Here is a 27,052-nt window from a genome sequence, read left to right as displayed (position 1 = left end):
TAGGACTGAGAATTCCTGTGGTCCCCTGAGATCAGTTTCTCTCCACCACATTGTATACAAGCTGTGGAAAGTTCTAGTTCTTGTCGACTCCAGGACCACATTGGTCAGGCAGAAGCCCCCGTGTACAAGGTATCACCCTGAGCCTTGGCAGGGTGCATGACACACACTTCGTCACTGGAGGAAATGATGAGTAGAGAATGAGAAATAGAAGAAGGGAGCTTTGAGTCTGAGCTCTCTGAAGCATAAGAGTGGTTGAGGCTTGGCACTTGCCACCTAGATTTCAGACAATGTATCAGGAGTCCTGGATGCCCAGAAAGAAACCTGTTCCAGGGCTGGAGTCCCAACATAGAGCTTTTATTTCGGCAGTGTTGAGCAATAATATGTGGTTGGAGCTTTGCAGAGGGTCCCCATAGGTGCATTGCGTAACGAAGCTGTGGGAGAAAGGCCTCACCCCTAAAAATTCCAGAATTATAAATCTACCAGCTGCTTACAACTTCAGCCTGGAAAAGCCAGGGGCATTAAACTCCAAACTGTGAGAGCAGCCATGTGAGCTGCACCCTGCAAAGCCACAGGTACAGTGCTGCCCAAAGCCCCAGAAGCCTACCCCCAGCACCAGTGTGCCCCGAATGAAGAATATAGGGTCATGGAAGATGATTTTGCAAGTTTAAGATTTAATTTCTGCCCTGTTGGGTTTACGACTTGCATGAAGTCTCTTCTTCTTCTCTTTCAACTGATATTTCCCTTTTGAAATGAGATTGTTCAACCGCTGCCTATAAAACCATTGTAATTTGGAAGTAAATAACTTGTTTTTGATTTTACCGGCTCATAGTTGGTATAAATTTGTCTTGGATCTCAGATACATCTTTGCATTTTAGACGTTTAAGTTGCTTTTAAACCTGATAAGGCTTTGGAGATTCTTGAGATAAACTGATTGGATTTTGTAGGTAAGAAAGAAGTTTATGTCTTCAGCTTTTTGTTCTTTATATACTCAACTAACAATATTTTGGGGTTTCTATGATTTTTTGCTGAAATTTGTATTCCCTTTTTATTTTATGTTGTGCATAATCTGTAATTATTTTCTTTGTAGTTACCATTGAAATGACATACTGCATCCTATAGTTATACCATTCACATTGAAATCAATGTGAACTTCGATTCCTTGCAAAAACTCTACTTTTCCACACCTACGTTTCCACTTCACATTATTGATGTCACTAATTACAACTTTCTATGTGGTGTACATGTTAACAGAAATGTATTCTTATTCGTACACATTTGTAATGTATATCTTGAAGAAAATGACAGTAAAAAGCAAACTTTCACAAATATGTGTTTCCACATTTTTCTTACACCTACCTTTACGAGAGTTCTTTATACCTCTATATGACTTCATGTTGCTGTCTAAAATTCTTTCATTTCAAAGCGAATTACTCTCTTTAGCATTTCTTGTAGAGCAGTTCTAACAGCAATGAATTCCTTCAGCTTTTACATCACATAGTCTTAATAACTTTCTAATTTTTAAGAAATAATTTGGCTGGGTGCAGTGGCTAACACCTGTAATCCCAGCACATTGGGAGGCTAATGTGGGGAATCATGAGGTCAAGAGATTGAACCATCCTGGCCACTGTGGTGAAATCCCGTCTCTACTAAAAATACCAAAATTAGCTGGGTGTGGTTGTGCCTGCCTGTAGTCCCAGCTACTCAGGAGGCTCAGGCAGGATAATTGCTTGAACCCGGGAGGCGGAGATTGAAATGAGCTGAGATTGCACCACTGCACTCCAACCTGGTGACAGAGCAAAACTCCATCTCAAAAATAAAAATTTAAAAAAAGTTGGAATAATTTTTTTTTTGCCAAGTATGTAATTATTGGGTAAAATTATTTCTTTATTGATCACATTAAATATATCACCTACTATATCCTCCAAAGACTCTCATAAGAAATCTGTGGATCATCTTGTCCAGGATCCCTTGCACCCCATGCATCATCTTTCTCTCCTGCTTTTTATTTTCATTGTTGATTTGTTTTAGATAGAGTTTTGCTTTAGTTGCGCAAACTGGAGTGCGATGGTGCAATCTCGACTCACTGCAACCTCCGCCTCCCGGATTTAAGCTATTTTCCTGGCTTAGCCTCCCGAGTAGCTGGAATTACAGATGTGTGCCCCCATGCCCAGTTAATTTTTTGTATTTTTAGTAGAAATAGGGTTTCACCATGTTATCCAGGCTGGTCTCAAACTCCTGACCTCAGGTGATCCACCCACCTCAGCTTCCCAAAATCTCTTGCTATATAAAGATTATCTCTTTGTCTGGCTTTTAGAGTTGGATGATAACACATACAGGTCTGAGTCTCTGAGTTTATGCTATATGCAGTTCTTTTAGTTGCCTGAATTTGTAGATTCTTGTCTTTAACCAATTTGAAAAAGTTTTGATGATTGTATTCTCCCTCCAATTTGTTTCCATTTCTTTTTTATAGTTTTTGTGTTATGACTATATTTAGATTTTCTTTTTTTCCCAGATTTTCTGTAGCTCTTAATCCATAGTTTTCATTAGCAATTTTAGCATATTTAAGACAGTTGTTTAAATGCTTCTCTACTAATTTTAATACCTGTGATTCTTCAAGAATGATTTCTACTGATTTATTTTCTTTCTCATAATGGACTGTGATTTCCTGTTTCTTTGTATGCCTTGTTATCTTGTTTTATTTCTTTGAGCTGGAGTCTTGCTCTGTCACCAGGCTGGAGTACAGTGGTGCCATCTCAGCTCACTGCAACCTCTGCCTCCTGGTTTCAAGTGATTCCCCTGCTTTAGCAGGGGAATCCTGAGTCGCTGGGACTACAGGTGCTCACCACCACGTCCAGCTGTTTTTATTTTCTTTTGGATTTTAGTAGAGATGGCGTTCCACCATGTTAGCCAGGATGGTCTCCTTCTCCTGACCTCGTGATCTGCCCTCCTTGTCCTCCCAAAGTGCTGGGATTACAGGCATGAGCCATCGTGCCCGGCCTGTATGCCTTGTTATTTTATTTAACTGGGCATTTGAAAAAAATAAAACATCTTTTTTACTGTATATAGATTTGTTCTGTCATGACAGTCATCAACTCATATGTGTGTCAGGTTCTCAGTCAAGGCATCAGCCCTACATAAAACCTCAAGGCCTTCTTAATTTGTTTCTGAACATGCACCTACATGGATTGTTTTTGCCATTTTATTTTTCCCCAAATAACCAATGGCTTTTGAATCACTTACTATTGAAAAATTTCGCATCCCAGTTTTTCCTCAATGACTTAGATGGACTACTGCATGTCTCTTCCCCTAGTCTTTTGCCTGTAACATCTGTATGTGTATAGTCACCCTGAATCTCTACTGAGCTACTGAGCTACTCCATAAATAAATAAGTTTATTTCAGTCAATTTTAGATACTTTCTGATGTTTCTATGAGTCATATGGGAGTCTTATAATCCACCATCTTGTTGAAAAATTTCAATATCTTTATAATATTACATTTATGTCAATGTACAACAATTTACTTATGTTTCAATTTCTGTTTGTTTTATAAGGAAGCAAATAGAAGCAATCATGGCACTGCAAGTTGTGACTACTCCACGATGTGAATCATGGATCATGCAAATTACATTGATGTTCTAACCTGCCCTCCAAAGGGAGAATGAAGTAAAAATTATCCCATGTGAGGATTATTCACCAGTTTATATGTCATTAGTTACCAGTTTTTCCTTATGAATGTTTAACAATATTATAAAGTATATCTAATAGTTATCAGGTGTTTGGCTTGTTACTTTTTGATAGTAACTCATAAAACTGGCTGGATAAGACAAATAAAATAAGGCACAGTTTGCATATTACAAAGTATATCCAAAGTCCAAACGCTGTTAATAAGAAATCCTCCAATAAAACTACAACAAATTTTATTTTTTATTTACACCCACATCAGGATTACAACTTTATCAGGACTGCACTTTGATCAGGAAGGGATATTTCTCTCATAAGGTTAAGAAGAAAGAAACAATAAACTTGCTGATGAAAAAAATAACACATTTAAAAATTTTAACTTTAGTTTTTAATTGAGGGCAATATTTTAAAGAAATGCTCATTAGTCATTCCTTTAAATTGTGTGTGTGTGAGAGAGAAAAATGAAAACTAGTCATTTCAAATGCTGTAAGATACAGAAGAAATATCATCATGGCACAAACCAAAAAGAGCTTAGTAGCTCCTTTTCTGTAGTCTTATGTAAAGTCACCATTTGTTCTACAAATCTCTTTGAATAATTTATATCATATATATAGAGATTTGGAACAGCAAAAATACTTCTGAGAGAAATTAATGAGTGTATCATGCCCTCCTGATAATTTACTTATGAATTTTCTTAGATAAGAAACAGTTGAACTGGATTCCATTTTTATCACTGCCTGTGTAAGATTGCCTCTGTCCCTCCTCTCACACGCCATTGGTTAACCCACAGACAGTATGTCCAGGGGCGTTGCCAGCTAATTGCTCTTATAACCTGTGAGGGAGGAAGAAAGAAACATTTGCAACCAGGCCAGTGACAGAAATGGATTCGAAACATCAGCGTGTGAAGCTGAATGATGGCCACTTCATGCCCGTCCTGGGATTTGGCACCTATGCGCCTGCAGAGGTAATAATAATATTTTTAGTGTTGAGAGTTCAAAGGAGCTAGAGTAAGTGGAAGCTAGAATAAGTGGAAGCTGACCAGGTTGTCAGGCTTGTGTTCCCAAGTTACCTGCATGACTCTCCTTTAAACGTCAGTCTTTGTTCTGCAATGCAGTCTTGTCACAGGGTCATCTACTGCTTATTTGGGGCACTGTTTTGTCTTCTGTTTATGTTTGTTTCACAGCCTGTCAGAGGCTATAAAACTCTGCAGAAAGAACATGGCCTGCCTGCTCCCTCTCTTGAAGATTGATTGCAATGGGAGTGGTTTCTCTGTTTCTTTGTATAGTTGAACAGATATTTACTTCTTCCAAGAAGACACAATTCAGAGGAATCTTTATGGCAAAAGTTAGTGGAGACGGGTTGCATGAAATCTGTTAGGAGAGTATCACTGTTCTGTTGGGAAGCCTCGGGCACCAAACTGTAATACTAGAGCTGGACTAAAGAGAATTTCCCATGTACTACTCTCACCTCTGGGAAAATTACCTGAAACGATAAAATATCCTCATTTTAAGAAAAACAAAGTGAAACCTAACAAGGACAGTTTAAATTCTTTGTCTTTGTTAATATGGGTCAAATTTGTATAAAAATACTGTAACAGAGAAATTTCTTGTTTCTCTGACGAGAACATTAATGGAATAGATTTTATTTTCTAGACTTAGCTATTTCTACACTGGAGGAAAACTTATATCTCAAGACTGTCTTCGGAATACAATGTGTGGGAATAGAGATTAGTTATATAAAATTTGAGTCTTGCATTTCTCATCTATAAGATATAAGTATTTACAAAGGGACATTTTGAAGGTCATTGACAGGAGTGGTTTACTTTAATATAAATTGTCATGGAGAGGAAGTAAAGATGAGAACACCACTAAAGCTCCGGCCTTGGTGAGCCTTTGAGTGCTCGCACAGCAAAGAAATGATCAAGGATGGTATGAGGAGTGGGCTGTGAGACCCTGTACCTAGTTCCTTGTAATTTCATGGGAAAAAGAAAGCCTCTGAAATACTTTCAAGATGGGAAAATAGTTGGATTTGTTTCTGCTTTTGTCATTTAAAAGATGTACTTTCAAATCTGTATCCACATTTGTTAAATAAGTCAATAATTATAAATTTCACTGCAATCATATGTTTCCTAAAAGACTTGCCTTGAATTTATGGAGCTGAAACCCATTTTGCTAATCACTTACTCCCTGCAGTCTATTTCTTATACAAATCAATATCCTTAGTGTATACATCTTTACTCCTAGTATTTAGTTCTATCATGCAGACAGAATGGCCAAAGACTGGGTAGAAAAGACTTAACGTAATAGACTGCTATCCATAGACAGTCCTGTTTCCTGTATAAACCTGCTGGTATCAGATAAGGTGGATTTCTCACTGTTTCCTAGCTGATAAGAATGGTGGTTCTACGTAACAGTTTATGTAAACTGTGGAGTTTCTATGCACCTGCTTTCTTTTGGGGACTGGAAGTGTTGTGTCTGCTAGGCAGAGTGAGTCAATGTAAGAAGTCCCAGACAAAATCTTATTAATGGAGTATGTAGAGAGCATCTCTTGTAGACAACAGTTCACATACATTGAAAAAATATGATGCTGGATAAAGTCAGTGCGTTCTGTGCAGCGACAGGGTGGGAGAGGAATCGCAGGAGCTTACACTGCATTCCTTCCTAATTCCTTCCATGTGGCTATTTCCTCGTGTTAATTTCACCATACTAAAAATAATTAAGATTATATCTATAACCAGAGGTTGCGGCCTGTTAATGTTGCCAAAAAATCACTGAACCTGAAGTTGTTTTAGGGATACTTCCAAGCTACTGGTCAAGCAGCGATTTTCTGGGACTGCAGAAGTTCCTGCTATGCCCAACTTTTATTACTAACCAGGAAAGACCCAGACAGACTGGGATGGGCTTATGATTCCACAGACAGAACTCATCCAAGAAATGAGGAAGAGGGGCGGAGCAAGATGGCCGAATAGGAACAGCTCCAGTCTCCAACTCCCAGCGCGAGCAACACAGAAGACCGGCGATTTCTGCATTTTCAACTGAGGTACTGGGTTCATCTCACTGGGGAGTGCCAGACGATCGGTGCTGGTCAGCTGCTGCAGCCCGACCAGCGAGAGCTGAAGCAGGGCAAGGCATTGCCTCACCTGGAAAGCGCAAGGGGGAAGGGAATCCCTTTTCCTAGCCAGGGGAACTGAGACACACAACACCTGGAAAATCGGGTAACTCCCACCCCAATACTGCGCTTTAAGCAGACAGGCACACCAGGAGATCATATCCCACACCTGGCCGGGAGTGACCCACACCCACGGAGCCTCCCTCATTGCTAGCACAGCAGTCTGTGATCTACCGGCAAGGCAGCAGCGAGGCTGGGGGAGGGGTGCCCGCCATTGCTGAGGCTTAAGTAGGTAAACAAAGCTGCTGGGAAGCTCGAACTGGGTGGAGCTCACAGCAGCTCAAGGAAACCTGCCTGTCTCTGTAGACTCCACCTCTGGGGACAGGGCACAGTAAATAATAACAAACGCAGCAGCTCTGCAGACGCAAACGACTCTGTCTGACAGCTTTGAAGACAGCAGTGGATCTCCCAACACGGAGGTTGAGATCTGAGAAGGGACAGACTCCCTGCTCAAGTGGGTCCCTGACCCCTGAGTAGCCTAACTGGGAGACATCCCCCACTAGGGGCAGTCTGACACCCCGCACCTCACAGGGTGGAGTACACCCCTGAGAGGAAGATTCCAAAGCAAGAATCAGACAGGTACACTCGCTGTTCAGAAATATTCTATCTTCTGCAGCCTCTGCTGCTGATACCCAGGCAAACAGGGTCTGGAGTGGACCTCAAGCAATCTCCTACAGCTACAACCTACAGCTGAGGATCCTGACTGTTAGAAGGAAAGCTATCAAACAGGAAGGACACCTACACCAAAACCCCATCAGTACATCACCATCATCAAAGACCAGAGGCAGATAAAACCACAAAGATGGGGAAAAAGCAGGGCAGAAAAGCTGGAAATTCAAAAAATAAGAGCGCATCTCCCCCGGCAAAGGAGCGCAGCTCATCGCCAGCAACGGATCAAAGCTGGACGGAGAATGACTTCGACGAGATGAGAGAGGAAGGCTTCAGTCCATCAAATTTCTCAGAGCTAAAGGAGGAATTACGTACCCAGCTCAAAGAAACTAAAAATCTTGAAAAAAAAGTGGAAGAATTGATGGCTAGAGTAATTAATGCAGAGAAGCTCACAAACGAAATGAAAGAGACGAAAACCATGGCACGAGAAATACGTGACAAATGCACAAGCTTCAGTAACCGTCTCGATCAACTGGAAGAAAGAATGTCAGCGATGGAGGATCAAATGAATGAAATGAAGCGAGAAGAGAAACCAAAAGAAAAAAGAAGAAAAAGAAATGAACAAAGCCTGCAAGAAGTATGGGATTATGTAAAAAGACCAAATCTACGTCTGATTGGGGTGCCTGAAAGTGAGGGGGAAAATGGAACCAAGTTGGAAAACACTCTTCAGGATATCATCCAGGAGAACTTCCCCAACCTAGTAGGGCAGGCCAACATTCAAATCCAGGAAATACAGAGAACGCCACAAAGATACTCCTCGAGAAGAGCAACTCCAAGACACATAATTGCCAGATTCACCAAAGTGGAAATGAAGGAAAAAATCTTAAGGGCAGCCAGAGAGAAAGGTCGGGTTACCCACAAAGGGAAGCCCATCAGACTAACAGCAGATCTCTCGGCAGAAACTCTTCAAGCCAGAAGAGAGTGGGGACCAATATTCAACATTCTTAAAGAAAAGAATTTTAAACCCAGAATTTCATATCCAGCCAAACTAAGTTTCATAAGTGAAGGAGAAATAAAATCCTTTACAGATAACCAAATGCTTAGAGATTTTGTCACCACTAGGCCTGCCTTACAAGAGACCCTGAAGGAAGCACTAAACATGGAAAGGAACAACCGGTACCAGCCATTGCAAAAACATGCCAAAATGTAAAGACCATCAAGGCTAGGAAGAAACTGCATCAACTAACGAGCAAAATAACCAGTTAATATCATCATGGCAGGATCAAGTTCACACATAACAATCTTAACCTTAAATGTAAATGGACTAAATGCTCCAATTAAAAGACACAGACTGGCAAACTGGATAAAGAGTCAAGACCCATCAGTCTGCTGTATTCAGGAGACCCATCTCACACGCAGAGACATACATAGGCTCAAAATAAAGGGATGGAGGAAGATTTACCAAGCAAATGGAGAACACAAAAAAGCGGGGGTTGCAATACTAGTCTCTGATAAAATAGACTTTAAACCATCAAAGATCAAAAGAGACAAAGAAGGCCATTACATAATGGTAAAGGGATCAATTCAACAGGAAGAGCTAACTATCCTAAATATATATGCACCCAATACAGGAGCACCCAGATTCATAAAGCAAGTCCTTAGAGACTTACAAAGAGACTTAGACTCCCATACAATAATAATGGGAGACTTCAACACTCCACTGTCAACATTAGACAGATCAACGAGACAGAAAGTTAACAAGGATATCCAGGAATTGAACTCATCTCTGCAGCAAGCAGACCTAATAGACATCTATAGAACTCTCCACCCCAAATCAACAGAATATACATTCTTCTCAGCACCACATCGTACTTACTCCAAAATTGACCACGTAATTGGAAGTAAAGCACTCCTCAGCAAATGTACAAGAACAGAAATTATAACAAACTGTCTCTCAGACCACAGTGCAATCAAATTAGAACTCAGGACTAAGAAACTCAATCAAAACCGCTCAACTACATGGAAACTGAACAACCTGCTCCTGAATGACTACTGGGTACATAACGAAATGAAGGCAGAAATAAAGATGTTCTTTGAAACCAATGAGAACAAAGATACAACATACCAGAATCTCTGGGACACATTTAAAGCAGTGTGTAGAGGGAAATTTATAGCACTAAATGCCCACAAGAGAAAGCAGGAAAGATCTAAAATTGACACTCTAACATCGCAATTAAAAGAACTAGAGAAGCAAGAGCAAACACATTCGAAAGCTAGCAGAAGGCAAGAAATAACTAAGATCAGAGCAGAACTGAAGGAGATAGAGACACAAAAAACCCTCCAAAAAATCAATGAATCCAGGAGTTGGTTTTTTGAAAAGATCAACAAAATTGACAGACCACTAGCAAGACTAATAAAGAAGAAAAGAGAGAAGAATCAAATCGACGCAATTAAAAATGATAAAGGGGATATCACCACTGACCCCACAGAAATACAAACTACCATCAGAGAATACTATAAACACCTCTATGCAAATAAACTGGAAAATCTAGAAGAAATGGATAATTTCCTGGACACTTACACTCTTCCAAGACTAAACCAGGAAGAAGTTGAATCCCTGAATAGACCAATAGTAGGCTCTGAAATTGAGGCAATAATTAATAGCCTACCAACCAAAAAAAGTCCAGGACCAGATGGATTCACAGCTGAATTCTACCAGAGGTACAAGGAGGAGCTGGTACCATTCCTTCTGAAACTATTCCAATCAATAGAAAAAGAGGGAATCCTCCCTAACTCATTTTATGAGGCCAACATCATCCTGATACCAAAGCCTGGCAGAGACACAACAAAAAAAGAGAATTTTAGACCAATATCCCTGATGAACATCGATGCAAAAATCCTCAATAAAATACTGGCAAACCGGATTCAGCAGCACATCAAAAAGCTTATCCACCATGATCAAGTGGGTTTCATCCCTGGGATGCAAGGCTGGTTCAACATTCGCAAATCAATAAACATAATCCAGCATATAAACAGAACCAAAGACAAGAACCACATCATTATCTCAATAGATGCAGAAAAGGCTTTTGACAAAATTCAACAGCCCTTCATGCTAAAAACGCTCAATAAATTCGGTATTGATGGAACGTACCTCAAAATAATAAGAGCTATATATGACAAACCCACAGCCAATATCATACTGAATGGGCAAAAACTGGAAAAATTCCCTTTGAAAACTGGCACAAGACAGGGATGCCCTCTCTCACCACTCCTATTCAACATAGTGTTGGAAGTTCTGGCTAGGGCAATCAGGCAAGAGAAAGAAATCAAGGGGATTCAGTTAGGAAAAGAAGAAGTCAAATTGTCCCTGTTTGCAGACGACATGATTGTATATTTAGAAAACCCCATTGTCTCAGCCCAAAATCTCCTTAAGCTGATCAGCAACTTCAGCAAAGTCTCAGGATACAAAATTAATGTGCAAAAATCACAAGCATTCTTATACACCAGTGACAGTCAAACAGAGAGCCAAATCAGGAATGAACTTCCATTCACAATTGCTTCAAAGAGAATAAAATACCTAGGAATCCAACTTACAAGGGATGTAAAGGACCCCTTCAAGGAGAACTACAAACCACTGCTCAGTGAAATCAAAGAGGACACAAACAAATGGAAGAACATACCATGCTCATGGATAGGAAGAATCAATATCGTGAAAATGGCCATACTGCCCAAGGTAATTTATAGATTCAATGCCATCCCCATCAAGCTACCAATGAGCTTCTTCACAGAATTGGAAAAAACTGCTTTAAAGTTCATATGGAACCAAAAAAGAGCCCGCATCTCCAAGACAATCCTAAGTCAAAAGAACAAAGCTGGAGGCATCACGCTACCTGACTTCAAACTATACTACAAGGCTACAGTAACCAAAACAGCATGGTACTGGTACCAAAACAGAGATATAGACCAATGGAACAGAACAGAGTCCTCAGAAATAATACCACACATCTACAGCCATCTGATCTTTGACAAACCTGAGAGAAACAAGAAATGGGGAAAGGATTCCCTATTTAATAAATGGTGCTGGGAAAACTGGCTAGCCATAAGTAGAAAGCTGAAACTGGATCCTTTCCTTACTCCTTATACGAAAATTAATTCAAGATGGATTAGAGACTTAAATGTTAGACCTAATACCATAAAAATCCTAGAGGAAAACCTAGGTAGTACCATTCAGGACATAGGCATGGGCAAAGACTTCATGTCTAAAACACCAAAAGCAACGGCAGCAAAAGCCAAAATTGACAAATGGGATCTCATCAAACTAAAGAGCTTCTGCACAGCAAAAGAAACTACCATCAGAGTGAGCAGGCAACCTACAGAATGGGAGAAAATTTTTGCAATCTACTCATCTGACAAAGGGCTAATATCCAGAACCTACAAAGAACTCAAACAAATTTACAAGAAAAAAACAAACAACCCCATCCAAAAGTGGGCAAAGGATATGAACAGACATTTCTCAAAAGAAGACATTCATACAGCCAACAGACACATGAAAAAATGCTCATCATCACTGGCCATCAGAGAAATGCAAATCAAAACCACAATGAGATACCATCTCACACCAGTTAGAATGGCGATCATTCAAAAGTCAGGAAACAACAGGTGCTGGAGAGGATGTGGAGAAATAGGAACACTTTTACACTGTTGGTGGGATTGTAAACTAGTTCAACCATTATGGAAAACAGTATGGCGATTCCTCAAGGATCTAGAACTAGATGTACCATATGACCCAGCCATCCCATTACTGGGTATATACCCAAAGGATTATAAATTATGCTGCTATAAGGACACATGCACACGTATGTTTATTGCAGCACTATTCACAATAGCAAAGACTTGGAATCAACCCAAATGTCCATCAGTGACAGATTGGATTAAGAAAATGTGGCACATATACACCATGGAATACTATGCAGCCATAAAAAAGGATGAGTTTGTGTCCTTTGTAGGGACATGGATGCAGCTGGAAACCATCATTCTTAGCAAACTATCACAAGAACAGAAAACCAAACACCGCATGTTCTCACTCGTAGGTGGGAACTGAACAATGAGATCACTTGGACTCGGGAAGGGGAACATCACACACCGGGGCCTATCATGGGGAGGGGGGAGGGGGGAGGGATTGCATTGGGAGTTATACCTGATGTAAATGACGAGTTGATGGGTGCAGCACACCAACATGGCACAAGTATACATATGTAGCAAACCTGCACGTTGTGCACATGTACCCTACAACTTGAAGTTTAATAATAATAAATAAATTAAAAAAAAAAAAAAAAAAAGAAAGGAGGAAAAGGTGATTTTTGTAAACGTTGCTGCTTGTGCCTGAACTAACTCTCAGGCACATCAGTCAGAAAATACTACCTTTGGTTGCTCCCCTAGGTTCCTAAAGATAAAGCTCTAGAGGCCACCAAACTGGCGATAGAAGTTGGGTTCCGCCATGTTGATTGTGCACATATTTATAATAATGAGGAGCAGGTTGGACTGGCCATCCGAAGCAAGATTGCAGATGGCACTGTGAAGAGAGAAGACATCTTCTACACTTCAAAGGTACCGTGCCTATGATGAGCTTGTGTGCACATGTGTTTATGGTGATTGTGTGGAGGTGGCAATTCTATGACTGGATCCATAGTTGAGGGTGAATTGTGCTTATTCATTTCAATTTATTCACAATTATTCATGTATGAAAATAAAATCAAAGGCAGAAAATGAAGATGACTTTCTCATCTTCGCAGTGTTCCAACTCATGACTTCAAAGTCCCTTTACTCTTCGAGGTCAGCACAGATCAATATGGTTTAACATAGACTATAGAATCAGAGATAACCTTAATCATGTTATGTTATGTCTTACCTCCTGGGTGAATTTCTTACATTTGTTAGGATTCTGAGTTTCCATTATCATCTTGATCAGAAAGAGGGAGAGAAAGCAATGTAAGACAGCTCTGTGCATATAAAACAATGATACCTACATTGTTTTAAATTGCGTCCAGCACAAGTTAACATATTAAAAACTGTATTTGCCTCCTCAGTTTCTAAACCACAAAGATACTTATTCTTGCCCATTGGGCTGAATTGGTGAATTACACTACTAACATGAGTTGTAAAACATACCAAAGATAATTCAGATAATGGGTATGCTTATGATTTGATAACAACTTTTACTTTTGGAGTAATTTCACTCTTTCTTTCAGCATATGTACTAACTATATATCCAACATATTACAAAGTTCATCAGGATATGGTGGAACAAAAGGCATCACAAGAAGAGAGAGAATAATTTTGCCTGTGGTCATTAGTTTTGAAGTAGTAGAAAATGTTTAAATATTAGGTCGAGCAAACTAGTAAAACTGGCTCAAGTTTTCATTACACAACTTCCTTTCTCTCACCTCTGCAGCTTTGGTGCAATTCCCATCGACCAGAGTTGGTCCGACCAGCCTTGGAAAGGTCACTGAAAAATCTCCAATTGGACTATGTTGACCTTTATCTTATTCATTTTCCAGTGTCTCTAAAGGTAGGTAGTTTTGTGATCAAATTTATTTCACTTTTGTTGTCATCATAAATGTTGTTTTCATGGATATTTGAACTAAGCATTTTCTTAGGAGGACATAGGGATTATAACATGGAAGAAGAGCCCTAAACATAACTCCTAATTCCCTTTCTATTGAATACATTTTGAATCCGTACTTCCATGATGCATGTCTACAAGAAAAGAGAGTGCAGAATCCTCAAACCGTCTGCTTTAAAAACTTGAGGAAATGACAATCATCTCGTTGAAGGCACAAGGTCTTAGTTATGACTCCTGAGTTCACCTCTTGGGATGTTCACAGACACAGAGTTTCATGAAGTTGTGGTGTCCAGAAAAGCTGTTGCACATAGGGTGCACAATGAGTTTCCATCCTCTTGACTCCTTTCAAGGGGCAAGAACTCAGTCCTGGAGTCTCTTAAACTACAAATCTTAATGGGAAACTGTTGCTTATGCATCCTCTCTTTTCACATTGAGTTTTTATTCTTGCTTAGCGATGAATTCTTGTGTCATTCGTAACTTTTGTTTTAAGGTTACGGAAATCTCCTTAGGCTAGTTAATGCAAGGGTGAGCTAGATATGAAAGTCAAAGCCATGGCTACATTAAGAATTTGATAAAATCTCTAAAAATAAATCCTTTCTCCATTCTTATCTCTGCTTTATTACAAAAGGCTTTTTAAGTATTTGTTCCAACCTTTTTCATTGGTGGTATTTATGGCTTTGGAGCAATTTCAGGCTCATGGTCATTACCACGAGCTCCTGTGCATCTCCCAACTTCCAAACTGGCCTTGAAAACACCTCCATTGACCATGATGCGTTCATGGTCCTGTCCATGGAACATCATATGTTCAGGGAGATAAAGAACTCTGATAGTGGCATCTGGGTCAAAAGTATTATCTATTATTCCTGAATATTAAGATCTTTTGCATTTGAAGAGAGGTATTGCCATAGAGAAAATTATAGGAGCAGAAGAAAGTAATGTAAGTCAATGATGACACTCCATTAGCAACAAGAAAGATGGTATTTATTTATACATATAATAGTTATAAGAGATTAGAAGAAGCCTGTCTCCTGAAGACATTCCTTATACCTTCATATGTAGCACACTTTGTACGTATCACTCTCTGGAGCATTGCATCACCTACCTCAAGGAGGATTAGTGTTCTTAAATGTACCTCAGAGCATGGCTATGTGTGGGGAAATTTATGTGGAGAAATTGATTTGTGACATCACTAAATTGACTGCTTCTACTTCAGCCAGGTGAGGAGATGATCCCAAAAGATGAAAATGGAAAAGTACTACTTGACACAGTGGATCTCTGTGCTACGTGGGAGGTGAGTGCTTGGAGGAGAGCACAGATAAGAAAGATGAGATAGGAGACATCTGGTTCCTATCTTCCAAGTACAAGAATGGAAAATGCACCATTGGATCAAAAATTTAGGAGTTTTACAAAGGTAGATTTGTGAGCAGTGAAGAAAAAGAAATGACAGGCATACAAAAGAGAGAAGTGGAGGAGAAGGGTTGGGGGTAAGGAGGACTGGGATTTCTTTCCTTGCCTGTGCACTAGACTCTCCAGTTTCCTAAGGAGGAAACAGAAATTCTTACTCTTGCAATCACTATCTTCCTCCCCAATTTTCTTATTTATTTTCTCCCTTTTAAGAATCACAACTAGCTAGTTGATTGTCATATCTACACAGTTGTTGCTTTCACAGTTCTACGTTACATTTATCTTGATCTTCAGTCGACTACATAAATGATACCTCACAATTCCTTTTTCCCAGGCCATGGAGAAATGTAAAGATGCAGGATTGGCCAAGTCCATCGGGGTGTCCAACTTCAACCGCAGGCAGCTGGAAATGATCCTCAACAAGCCAGGGCTCAAGTACAAACCTGTCTGCAACCAGGTGAGCGCCCTCAGTCTCCTCTCTTTTCTGCTCTTCATGCCCCTCTTTCTGTCCTATTGGCCAAGTATCCATTCATTTAGTCCCACTGATCTTTGTAAAAGAGAAGATTCTAGAGAGCAAAGCCTCTGTCTCGAAGGGCATAGAGGGCTCTTACTTGTACCCGGCTTAGAAAAGTCTTACGAAAATGTGTTGTAACTTTGATGCTGAATTGTGAGTTATATTTAGGGGAAGTCAGTTCAATCAAGGAGGCCAAGGATTGTCAATTAGATTCAGGGAAAGGTGGACTTACCCCTAAGCTATGAAAGATGACCCGAGAGTGGATGGATGAAGGTGATTTGGATGGAAGTGTGCATAGATATGAAGCCCTGAAAAGACAGAATGTACAGTACATAAGGAGAGAGAGAGAGAGTAAGAGAAGAGAAATACTAGGGATTTCCATGGAGTTCAGATGTCTCAGTGCCTCTTGGTATCAGTGCTTTCATACTTCTTGACCAAGGGCATAGATACACTAAAAATTATCTGCAGACAATGAAGGTCATCCATGGTAGAAAGAGAAAATGACCTGTTTACAGAGATATCTGTTCACAGTGGATGAAATCAACACTGAGAAATATTTAGCAGAACATCGAGCTGACCAATGACTGCCCCGCTCCTAGTCGGCTGCTGTTCTTTGGAGTCTGTCATGCAATCAGCTGCTTAAACACATCTATTCTATGCGTGGTTCTTTCATAGCCTAGAGATAATTCCATCTTATCCCGGAGCTCTGATTGTTGATTCCAGGCCTCTTTGATCAAATTGACTGCCCCCAAATGTTATACACATTTCAGCATTAAAGTCACTACACTTTTCCCAGTAACTTACACTTTTTTGTTTTATTTCATTTTTAAAAACTTAGAGTCAATGAGTAAAGATCAACAGTGGAAATACATAAATGCATAAAATTTATGAATTTGGTATAGTGATATGGTGCCATGATAATTTAATAAAAGCATTGAGAAATTAATGTTATTTTAATATTAGTAGTTCCCCAATTTTTATTATGGCAATTTTCAAACTTTCCAAAAATTTGGTAAAGATAATACTGGAGACCCATGTTACCATTTGTATTCAAAATACTAACATTTTGCAACGTTATATGGAGTATATCTGCAAAAATACATATAATGTTTCTAGAACTTCTTCAAGGTAAATTGTAAAGATGCCAATTGACCCCTGGAGACCTCTCCAAACATGTCACAGGAATGAAGATATTCTCCCCGTTACAGTGTCCTTACTGTATCTAAGAACATCATCTACAGCGCCCTCATGTCATTTGGCATCCAGTCCATATTTGAATTTTCCATTGTTTAATCAAAATATCTTTTGTGGCTCTTCTTTTTTTAACCAGAATTCAATTGTTTTTATATTGTTGTATTTTGATATCAGTTAACTTGTTTTTCCCAGTTGTTGAAAGTTTCTGTAAATTAAACATTAGATGTGAGTATTTTATTACATTGGCTTAAATCTTTGGGGCAAGAAAATGTTTTTATCATGCCATGTTTTTCAAACTGCACCACACTAGACTGCATACAATCACAGAATACCCCACTAGTGGTGAAGCTAGTTTTAAAAACTTGGTTAAGCTAACAATGGTCACATCTATTGTTTTAATATGTGTTTTCTCTTGAACAATTGCTAGTAATCTGCTGGGAGCTAATTCTCAACAGAAGTAGTCATATTCCCATGACACATTTTCACCTATGATTGAGTATACATCAGTGATTTGAACTTTTTTGTATTGTATTTCTGTTTTCCTCTTTGTTATTTCTTATTTGTTATTTCCTTGGTGTTTTTACATAATCATTTACAATTTCAACCACTTGTTTAACTGTTCTTACCTGATATTTAACTAAAAGTAATTTCTCAGCAAGTAAAAATAATATACTATTATTCCTCTAAGTCAGGGTAAAAATTAACTTCTTCCTTCAATTAGCAATGTATTGTGAATGTAATTGCTGTAATGACCACCATCAGAGTAGACAAATGTTCATTTTTTCATTCTCACACTAATTACTATAGACTCATGGATTTTTCTGCTGTGATTTTTAATTCATTTTACTTATTTTTAATGCTCACATCTATTCAGTATATCTATCTATCTATCTATCTATCTATCTATCTATCTATCCATCCATCCATCCATCTATCTATCTATCTATCTATCTATCTATCTATCTATCTATCTATCTATGTATCTATCTATCTATCTAAAAGAAGAATTTGATCAAAGACTCATGAGGGCAAGTATAAAAGACAAAGCACTTGTTTCATAGGAAACCCACTGGTGACATTTGGGATGTCACCATACAAATCCATCGTACAAAAAGGAAAAGTAATGAAAGCCTATGAAAGTTATCAGTATTTATGTGTATTTGTATATTTTCTAGTTCATCTATTATATATATATATATATATATATATATCATAGATGGCATATATGATATGCATGTTATATGTCAGATGAATTAGAAAACATACATATATATGTATGCATTTTTGATATCAATTAGGAAATCAGTTCTTTTTTCTTTTAGACATGCTTTCATGAGTCTTTGACCAAATTCTTGATTTCTGGCACAATTTGATGCCTAAGGCTCAAAGAATCTTACCTTATCCCAGCTCTGAAATTGGCCGTGTCTCCTTCTAGTGGTCGGAGTTATTGAGAAACCAGGATAGGGTTTGTAGAGGTTGGTTTTGCTCAGAAATAGCATTTCGATTTTCTTAGGAGAGAGGGATATAAAATTAAGTTGTATGTAAAACATCATTTTTTGGCAAATACTCTCAGTTCAAATTTAATGCTCTATATTATTCGGCTTCTTTTACTTTTGTGATTTTAATATTAATATAACTTTTGGATTATCTGATGCTTTTCCATCTTGCTCATCTGCAGGTGGAATGTCATCCTTACTTCAACCAGAGAAAACTGCTGGATTTCTGCAAGTCAAAAGACATTGTTCTGGTGGCCTTTAGTGCTCTGGGATCCCATCGAGAAAAACAATGGTAATAAGACATACAGGAAGTTTACCTAAAACACTGGTTTGCTAAAAAAACCCAATGAATCAGATCCTGCTGTTTCCTGGAGTTGACTGACAGCTGATTTGGGATGAGGGAAGAATTTGCATTTCTGACAAGATCCCAGGTGATGTTGAGGTTGCTGTTCAGGGGCCTCACTTGAGAAGCTCTGGTGCAGAGTGGATGCCTTAGTCTGTTTAGGGAGCCACCTAACAAACTGTATCCCCAGTCTCAGGGCTTCAGCATTTCCGCCTTTCCTTCCAGGGTGGATCAGAACTCCCCGGTTCTCTTGGAGGACCCAGTCCTTTGTGCCTTGGCAAAAAAGTACAAGCGAACCCCAGCCCTGATTGCCCTGCGCTACCAGCTGCAGCGTGGCGTTGTGGTCCTGGCCAAGAGCTACAATGAGCAGCGGACCAGAGAGAACATGAAGGTGAGGAGCCGGGCTGTGGGCCTCAGGGCTGCTGCACAGTGTCGTTCAAACGTGTGCTTCTTGTAAGGCTCTCAGGACACCCTTGGGCCAGCCCATTTCCCTGTATTTCCTATGCATGAATTCTTTGTGTACTTCACAAGGATTTCTTCTACTCTGACACAGGAGAGGCAACACAGATGGAGAGAAATAGGATGGCATCAAAACCAGAGATTTGAATTAGCGTTAAGTCAGAGCTATCCATATCCATCTGCTAGGGATATGTCTTTTTTTTTATTTTCTGTAATGAAGTGTTTGATTAGATGTTTTTTAGTCTCCAAATCATTGTGAATTTTTTTTTTGTATATTTATGTAGTATAAATTCCTTATATTTATTCTGTTAGAATTTTGTCTTTGTGAATTGTTTGTTTAACTCTGCCTTTTTTTTTTTTTATGAGGTGGTTGTTCATCTTTATTTTTATGTGTAGGAGACCATATTTATTCCAACACCTCAGGTTATAAGACAAACCCAGTTAACACAAAGGCTTAATGAAAAAGCATTTATTGAGCTCAAGATTCCATGGTTAGAAAATTAGCCTCGGCTCAGCCTGAACTCAGTCCAGTCCTTCTGTTCCTGGCCGGGCTCTCATGTGCATGCAGGGCAGTGAGGCAGCTCTGCTTCAGGATGTCCATGGGGCATCTGTCTGAGCGCCCCCTTCTCCCATGCAGTTCTTTATCCTCCAGTCATCCAGCCCAGGGTTCATCTCAGGACAGGGCATGACCCCAACGCAGTGAGTGGACACGTGCAAAGCCTTTTCATGTCTAGGCTCAGAGCTGCCAACCATCGCTTCTGGGAAATTCTATCACCTAATGCAAGTTATAGGATAGGTCAGACTCAAAGGGTGGGGAAATACACACTGCCTCTTATTACTATCTCTTATTGGAAGGAACTGGAAATTCATAGAACCAAGCAAGTGGGTACAGGGACATGTGACTGTAGAGGGCAGTTCCTAATTAATCTATCATTTAGATGAGATGTGTAAAATAATATCAATAGGTATATGTATGAATATATATAAATTGATATATTATTTCATATATTCTCAAGAATTCATCCAAGTCTCTAAAGAATTAACATCCAGAATACATACATATATATATTTTCTAATTAATCATATAGGTATATAAAATATGCATCATGTATGATATATATTATAAAACTTATGTCATACATATGACATATATCATGTATATGTGTATATGTCACTATTTGCTAAAACATTAAGTTAAATAAGTGAAAAAATCTATAGGATACTCTGAAATAGTGATACAGAGAATAAGAGAGAGTAAAAAATGACAACAATGAAACAATTGATGTATCTAGGTAATGACATTCATTAAATGATTTAAAAATTATTTTTATAAATTAGAAAATTCACAAAACGAAAATGAAAGTTATGAAAGACTGTGGAAGTTATCACTATTTATACATATGTGTATGTTCTCTAATTCATCTAGTATATATAGATTTATATAATACATGACATGTGTTATTTAATATATATTTTAGATTAATTAGAAACCATACACATATATGTATTTATCATGGATATTAATTCTTTAGAGACTTGAATGTATTCTTGAAATAACAGCTCCCAAATTTTACCTGTGTTGTCATATTCTCTGTGGTTATGTTTTCACAGATAAAAGTTTCAATCCTTCATGTAGACTCATTTTTCATTCCTCTTTCTTGTGGTTGGTGAATTTTGTGTCTTATCCTATATTGGGACTATCACAATATTTTACTGTATTATCTTAAAAAATTGTTAATATTCTTTCCTTATAAATTCAGTTAATTCGAATGGGATTGACTTTTTAAATACTATATGAAATAAGGATCCAAACATGCATATCTAATTTTTGAATTTTTAGCAAAATTTCCCACTGACATTTATTGAAAAGTTCATATTTGCTCACATAACTTGATTTTTTTTTACCTGTAACATATATGAAATTTCCATGAACAATTATCTGGCCTGTCTTCCATCTTCAGTTCAGTTATTTACTTTTCTGTACTATAATGTTAAAAAGTAAGTTTCACTTCCAGTATGTTACAAATAATTTTCTAACTTCTTCATTTATTTAATAATATCTTAGCTATTCTTGACTAATGTGTTATTTAAAATTTTGAATCATCTCATTAACTTCCACAACTAAGTAAATGTTTTAATCTCTTGTTGACATTGTAATAAGCCTGCAGATCAATGTGGAGAGAACCGAATCTTTAACAATATTGAGATTTCCAATCCATGATCATATGAATTTCCCACTACTTATTAATAAATTATCTTTTAACAAATATATCATTAATTTCATAACTTTCTCCATTGCTGTTAATTTTTTCTTTTTTGTTTTGGAGATGGGGTCTCGCTGCGTCACCCAGGGTTGAGTGCAGTGGCACCATCTCGGCTAACTGCAACCTCTGGCTCCTGGGTTCAAGCAGTTCTCCTGCCTCAGCCTCCCGAGTAGCTGGGACTACAGGCGCACACTTCAATACCCAGCTAATTTTTTGTATTTTAGTAGAGATGGGGTTTCACTGTGTTGCCCAAGCTGTTCTTGAACTCCTGAACTCAGGCAAACCTCCTGCACTGGCCTCCCAAAGTGCTAGGATTACAGACGAGAGCCACCGCGCCTAGTAATTACTGATACTTTCAATAGTTTTTGATCGCTTTTCATTTCTGTTTTGTGGACTTTCTAATGTATAGAAATACTACAAGAATAATGCAACAAATGCGCTTACCTAGATTCATCAAGTGCTACATGGTTGTCATTTATTTTTATTATACTTTAAGTTCTAGGGGACATGTGCACAACATGCAGGTTTGTTACATATGTATACATGTGCCATGTTAGTGTGCTGCACCCATTAACTCATCATTTACATTAGGTATATCTCCTAATGCTCTCTCTCTCCCCTCGCCCCAACCCACAATAGGCCCCGGTGTGTGATGTTCCCCTTCCTGTGTCCAAGTGATCTCATTGTTCAATTCCCACCTACAAGTGAGAACATGTGGTATTTGGTTTTCTGTTCTTGCAATAGTTTGCTGAGAATGATGGTTTCCAGCTGCATCCATGTCCCTACAAAGGACACGAACTCATCCATTTTTATGGCTGCATAGTATTCCATGGTGTATATGTGCCACATTTTCTTAATCTAGTCTGTCACTGATGGACATTTGGGTCGATTCCAAGTCTTTGCTATTGTGAATAGTGCCACAATAAACACACGTGTGCATGTGTCTTTATATTGGCATGATTTATAATCCTTTGAGTATATACCCAGTAATGGGATGGCTGGGTCAAATGGTATTTCTAGTTCTAGATCCTTGAGGAATCATTTTTTACTCTCTCTTTCTCTTATTTTCTGTATCACTCTTTCAGTTTCCCTATGAATTTGTACACTTACTTGATTGTGTGAGTTAGAAAGAGTGACATCTTTTTGATATTTAGAGTCTCCCAAATTTACACAGTTGAGTACCCATGCCTTTTGAATGTGAAATCGTTAGTATTTAGACAATTATTGACTTGAGTCATGTTGAAAACTATTTTTTCCTATTATACCTGCTCATTGGAGAGATAGATATTCAATGTTATTCATCAAACCTACTAAATTACACTAGACATTACAAAATTTGCCTCTAGATTCTTGTGGGTCTTCTAGGTATATGACCCTATCATATGTGCACAATGTCAGCTCTGTTTCTTCTTCAGCATCTTTTGAGATATTCTCTTTGTCTGCAGTGTTGTGCAGTTTCAAAATATTTTATCTGGGAATGGATTATTATTTATTTTTCGTCTGGTTTTCATTGACCACTTGAATGTTTAGAGAGGTCTTTCACAAATTTTGGAAATGTATCGATCTTTTAATATTGTCTCTGCACCCTACTGTCTGACATACTTGGTGGTTCCCAGTTGGCAATGATGTAATCTAAAAATAATTAAAGTTTTCTATTACTTTGATAGGTGTTTGAATTCCAGTTGACTTCAGAGGACATGAAAGCCATAGATGACCTAGACAGAAATATACGATATTTGACCCTTGATATGTAAGTAATTTTGGTGATGGGTGTCCTACTTTATTTTCAGAGGAGGAATGTAGGATGGGTGTTGAGAGTGACCTCTACAGCAGGGGCACAGAGGCCAATGTGAGACAGAGGTGAGACAGGAGCTTTCTGGACCTCTCCCCCTGGATTCACTCCAGAGCCCTGTTCTCTGGCAGGGAGAGTGGCCCGGGGTCAGTGTGGTCAACCTGTCCCTCTGCTTTCATGACTCCATGGAACTCTCCAGAGCAGCCAAGATCATTGCTAAATGTGCACCTTCCATGTAGGCCTGCCGTTTGTACTACTGTCTAGTGTACATACTGCGGATAGTGCCCATGTGGTCACATCAGATGTTTCCAAATTTGTGCTTATATGATGTTCTTCCCAACCTGCTAAATGTCTTACCAGATCAAAGGCAGTTCCATCAACCTTGTGGGCCAGATTCCAATTCCCACCTACTTCACATGGAATTGCTTGCCAGATCCTGTCAATTAAGTATTTTTAATCATTTCAAAGCTTTTTTGTGCCTTTCTTTGCATGTTTTCCCATGACCCAAACACTGCATTTGCCTCCACAAGTCAGTCTTAGTGGAGCAAATAGGAGGGCTTGGCCTTGATGTTCTGCAATATGGAGATCTCAGTGCAGAGAATAAAGAAATTTTGAAATCAAATGAAGAGTACAGATGCAAAAGCACCATTGTTGGAGATAATTTATGACCAATAACAGACGTTTACTGTTCCTCTATGTTCTAAGGTTCTAGGATTCATAAAAGGTCACTCACAAAATGAGGGAAAAAAGAAGTTATGTTCCTGATGGCAGTGGAGATTTTAACAAGTAATAGAGATGATGAGATAATGTGTGAATAAAACAAACACAATGGTACATCATAAGTACCCAAAATTTGGTAGATATTATTAGTAGTATTTTTTTTATTTAGATGAAAATACCCAATGAAAAAGGAAATGATAAAAAGAAAAGGAAAAGCGGCAAGCACTAGAAATTTTTACAAGCAATTTATGTTTTCTGAGATCATAAAATCAATCACTAGTGCTATTTTGTAGAACTCAAATATCATCTGGAGTAAACCACTTGCCAGCTTCCGAGTGTTTGCTCTTGGTGTAATCACAAAGGATAGACTCAATTCCCTAATTAACAAGTTGTAACTGTACATGTGAGCAGTCATTGATCTGTGCAAAATGGTTTCTGCATTATAGCTCTTTGGATATTGGAATCAATATCAAAAACAAAAATTTACATTTCTGAATCTAACCAAGTGTGTTGCATATGATAGGCAGGTAATAAGTAATATGTAAAGAAATAAAATAAAATATAATTGTTACCAGGATAATTGTTACACTCAAAATTGTCTGTTACTGATGAGCATATGTCTGCTTATTCCTCTTCAAGGTAAGGCAGAATGAGTTCCTGTTTTTACTGAGAATTTGAAATAGAAAATGTCAGAATATCTCTTTTCTCTATGGACAGATGTAGAGAAATAAGTTTGAATATTTGCCTTTGCATGTTTTATGTGTTCAGTTCCAGGCAGAGGAATAGAATTAAATGATTTTTTATTTTGAAACTACAGATATAATAAAGTCATGTTCATTAAACTAAGAAACACAGATTCTAGAGCAGTCAGAAAATGGACTTCTTAACACCTATACTAGTGGTAGCTTCCTAGAAATCACTGTGCTACCTGGTAGCAACGGAGTCATTGCCATTCAGAGTGTGCATTTTTTCCCTTTCCAGTTTAGCGGACTCCCCTAATTATCCGTATTCCGATGAATATTAACATGGAGGGCGTTGCATGAGGTCTACCAGAAGACCCTATGTGTGGTTGGTGACACAGAGGATTTCTCTATGCTGGTGACTGGACACGTCGCTTCTGGTTAAATCTCTCCTGCTTGGCCACTTCAGCAAGCTACAGCTAAGCGCATCAGCCAGAAAAGAAAACAATATATATATATTTTTTTCATTTTGAAAAAATTAAATGCTCTCTCCTAAAGATTCTTCACCTACTTTGGTCTCCATTACTTCTATGTTTTCTTTCTTTCTGATACACTAATGCCCCAAAATTGTGATTTGCCTATACGTTTAGGGCCGGGGTTGGAAGATGATATCAACCATTTAAGATTCATTTCTGCAGTGGGAGTGGATGGAGGTTCACCCTCTGGGAAAGGGGCAGGTGACAGGTATTTAGCCGTCAGTGCCTCTCTAGGTCTTGTTGGAAGAAGCACATGCAGCCTGGAGTGTAGAGGGTGAGCGATATTGACCAGCAATTCATGGGCTCCCTCCAGCAGTGTGAGGGTCAGAGTTTCTGGAGCCTTGGGAGGAGGCATCCCTGTGAGAGGGGGCGTTAGGGAGGTGGAAGGACACCCACCAGGAAAAGTGATGAGAAGTCAGGTGTGAGGAGGTTAAATAGGAGAGAGTTGAGTACATCTATGGTTGGAAAAACATATCAGCACCTTTTTTTTTTTTGATCATTATATCTTGTTCATCAAAAGAAACTTTCCACGAGGTTTTAACAAACCCCATAGCTGTGAGTCAGGCGTGAATCTTTGATGTGTGCCCAGTCACAGCGTTGACCCTATTGGTCTGTGGTGGGGCAGGACATCAAAGACATCATTGACTAATCACATTCCCCTGACTACCTCATATTTAGAAAATATTCTTAGATTGTAAAAATGTACAGTTCATTTTTTATATTCAATCTTTTAAATGTTTTATACTTTAAACAAGGCATGGTTTCAAGTAAAAACCAAAAATACTCCAAAACCATTATGCATTGCACTCAAGATTAAAATGGGAAATAATACATATAATAAATCAAGTGTTCCAAGAGTTCAAACTTCTTTTGGAAACTGGGTATGTAAAACAGCACACTGTTTTCAAACTTTGGTAAATTGTAAGAACAACTCTTACAAAGGCATTTCATTCTTATAATTTTCAGGGGAACTAAGTAAATCAGCTAATCATGAAGACATGATTTTCATTTCAGACAACACTTTTGTAAACTTGGGATGATCTCATGTCTTAATGATCAAAGCATTTAGAGAAGGACAGTGGTTTTTAACCTGGGCACACTTTCTAATATTTACTCTCCATTATTCTTACTCTGGTAGCCACGTTAATCCTGTCAGAGATTCCTTCTCAAGCCATGTCTCAGAGCTGATAGGCATCCCAACAAGTATTTTTTTGTAAATTTTTTAAATTTTTCACAATTTTTCTGTAAATTATTTATTCTATAAAATTGGAGGAAGCCATAAACTTTGGAGGTCCCTAGACCAATTTTTTGGATTATTTTTTGTCTACTATCATTCCGTTGATGATCTTAGATATTCTCTGCTTTAAATATCACCTCTAGGCTGAGAAATCCCCTCAAAAATATTTCTAGCTCAGATTTTTCCTCCAAATCTTCAATGCAAGATCACAATGTGAACTCTGCATTTCCACATTAATGTCTAATGGACATACACACTTAGCATGTCTCAAGGAAACTTCATGTAAACCACGGCCATCCTGTTCTACCTTAACTTTCTGAGTCTAAGGAATGA

At 38.4% G+C, this 27,052-nt stretch overlaps 2 protein-coding genes across 4 annotated transcripts in view; one reads left to right on the top strand and one right to left on the bottom strand.

The window, feature by feature from the left end:
• Positions 1-498: 498 nt before the first annotated feature.
• LOC103237808 (aldo-keto reductase family 1 member C1-like) lies at positions 499-25,517 on the top strand. Of its 2 annotated transcripts, XM_073018681.1 has the most exons (10): positions 3,552-3,679; positions 4,472-4,645; positions 12,898-13,065; positions 13,910-14,026; positions 15,294-15,371; positions 15,819-15,941; positions 18,871-18,980; positions 19,257-19,422; positions 23,422-23,504; positions 25,248-25,517. In XM_073018681.1, the coding sequence occupies exons 2-10, from the start codon at positions 4,562-4,564 to the stop codon at positions 25,288-25,290; spliced, it is 972 nt and encodes a 323-aa protein (XP_072874782.1). In that variant the 5' UTR covers positions 3,552-3,679; positions 4,472-4,561; the 3' UTR covers positions 25,291-25,517. The 2 variants fall into 2 exon arrangements, with proteins under 2 accessions (XP_072874783.1, XP_072874782.1); XM_073018682.1 differs by lacking the exons at positions 15,294-15,371; positions 15,819-15,941; positions 18,871-18,980; ... (1 more) ...; positions 23,422-23,504; positions 25,248-25,517 and adding an exon at positions 499-572 and having other exon boundaries at positions 13,910-14,089.
• LOC140712353 (uncharacterized) overlaps positions 19,945-27,052 on the bottom strand; it is a 24,116-nt gene continuing 17,008 nt past the window's right edge. The window contains exon 3 of one of the 2 annotated variants that reach the window (XM_073018683.1): positions 19,945-20,265. The gene's annotated coding sequence lies outside the window, so the exon portion shown is untranslated. Of the gene's footprint in view, positions 20,266-23,901; positions 23,983-27,052 lie in introns of those variants that run through there. The other variant, XM_073018684.1, reaches the window with a different exon arrangement.

Source organism: Chlorocebus sabaeus, chromosome 9, assembly GCF_047675955.1.
Source record: "Chlorocebus sabaeus isolate Y175 chromosome 9, mChlSab1.0.hap1, whole genome shotgun sequence".
In the NCBI taxonomy this organism is placed as follows: Eukaryota; Metazoa; Chordata; class Mammalia; order Primates; family Cercopithecidae; genus Chlorocebus; species Chlorocebus sabaeus.
Note: the sequence above shows the minus strand (reverse complement) of the source record. Positions and strands in the feature narration are given on the sequence as shown.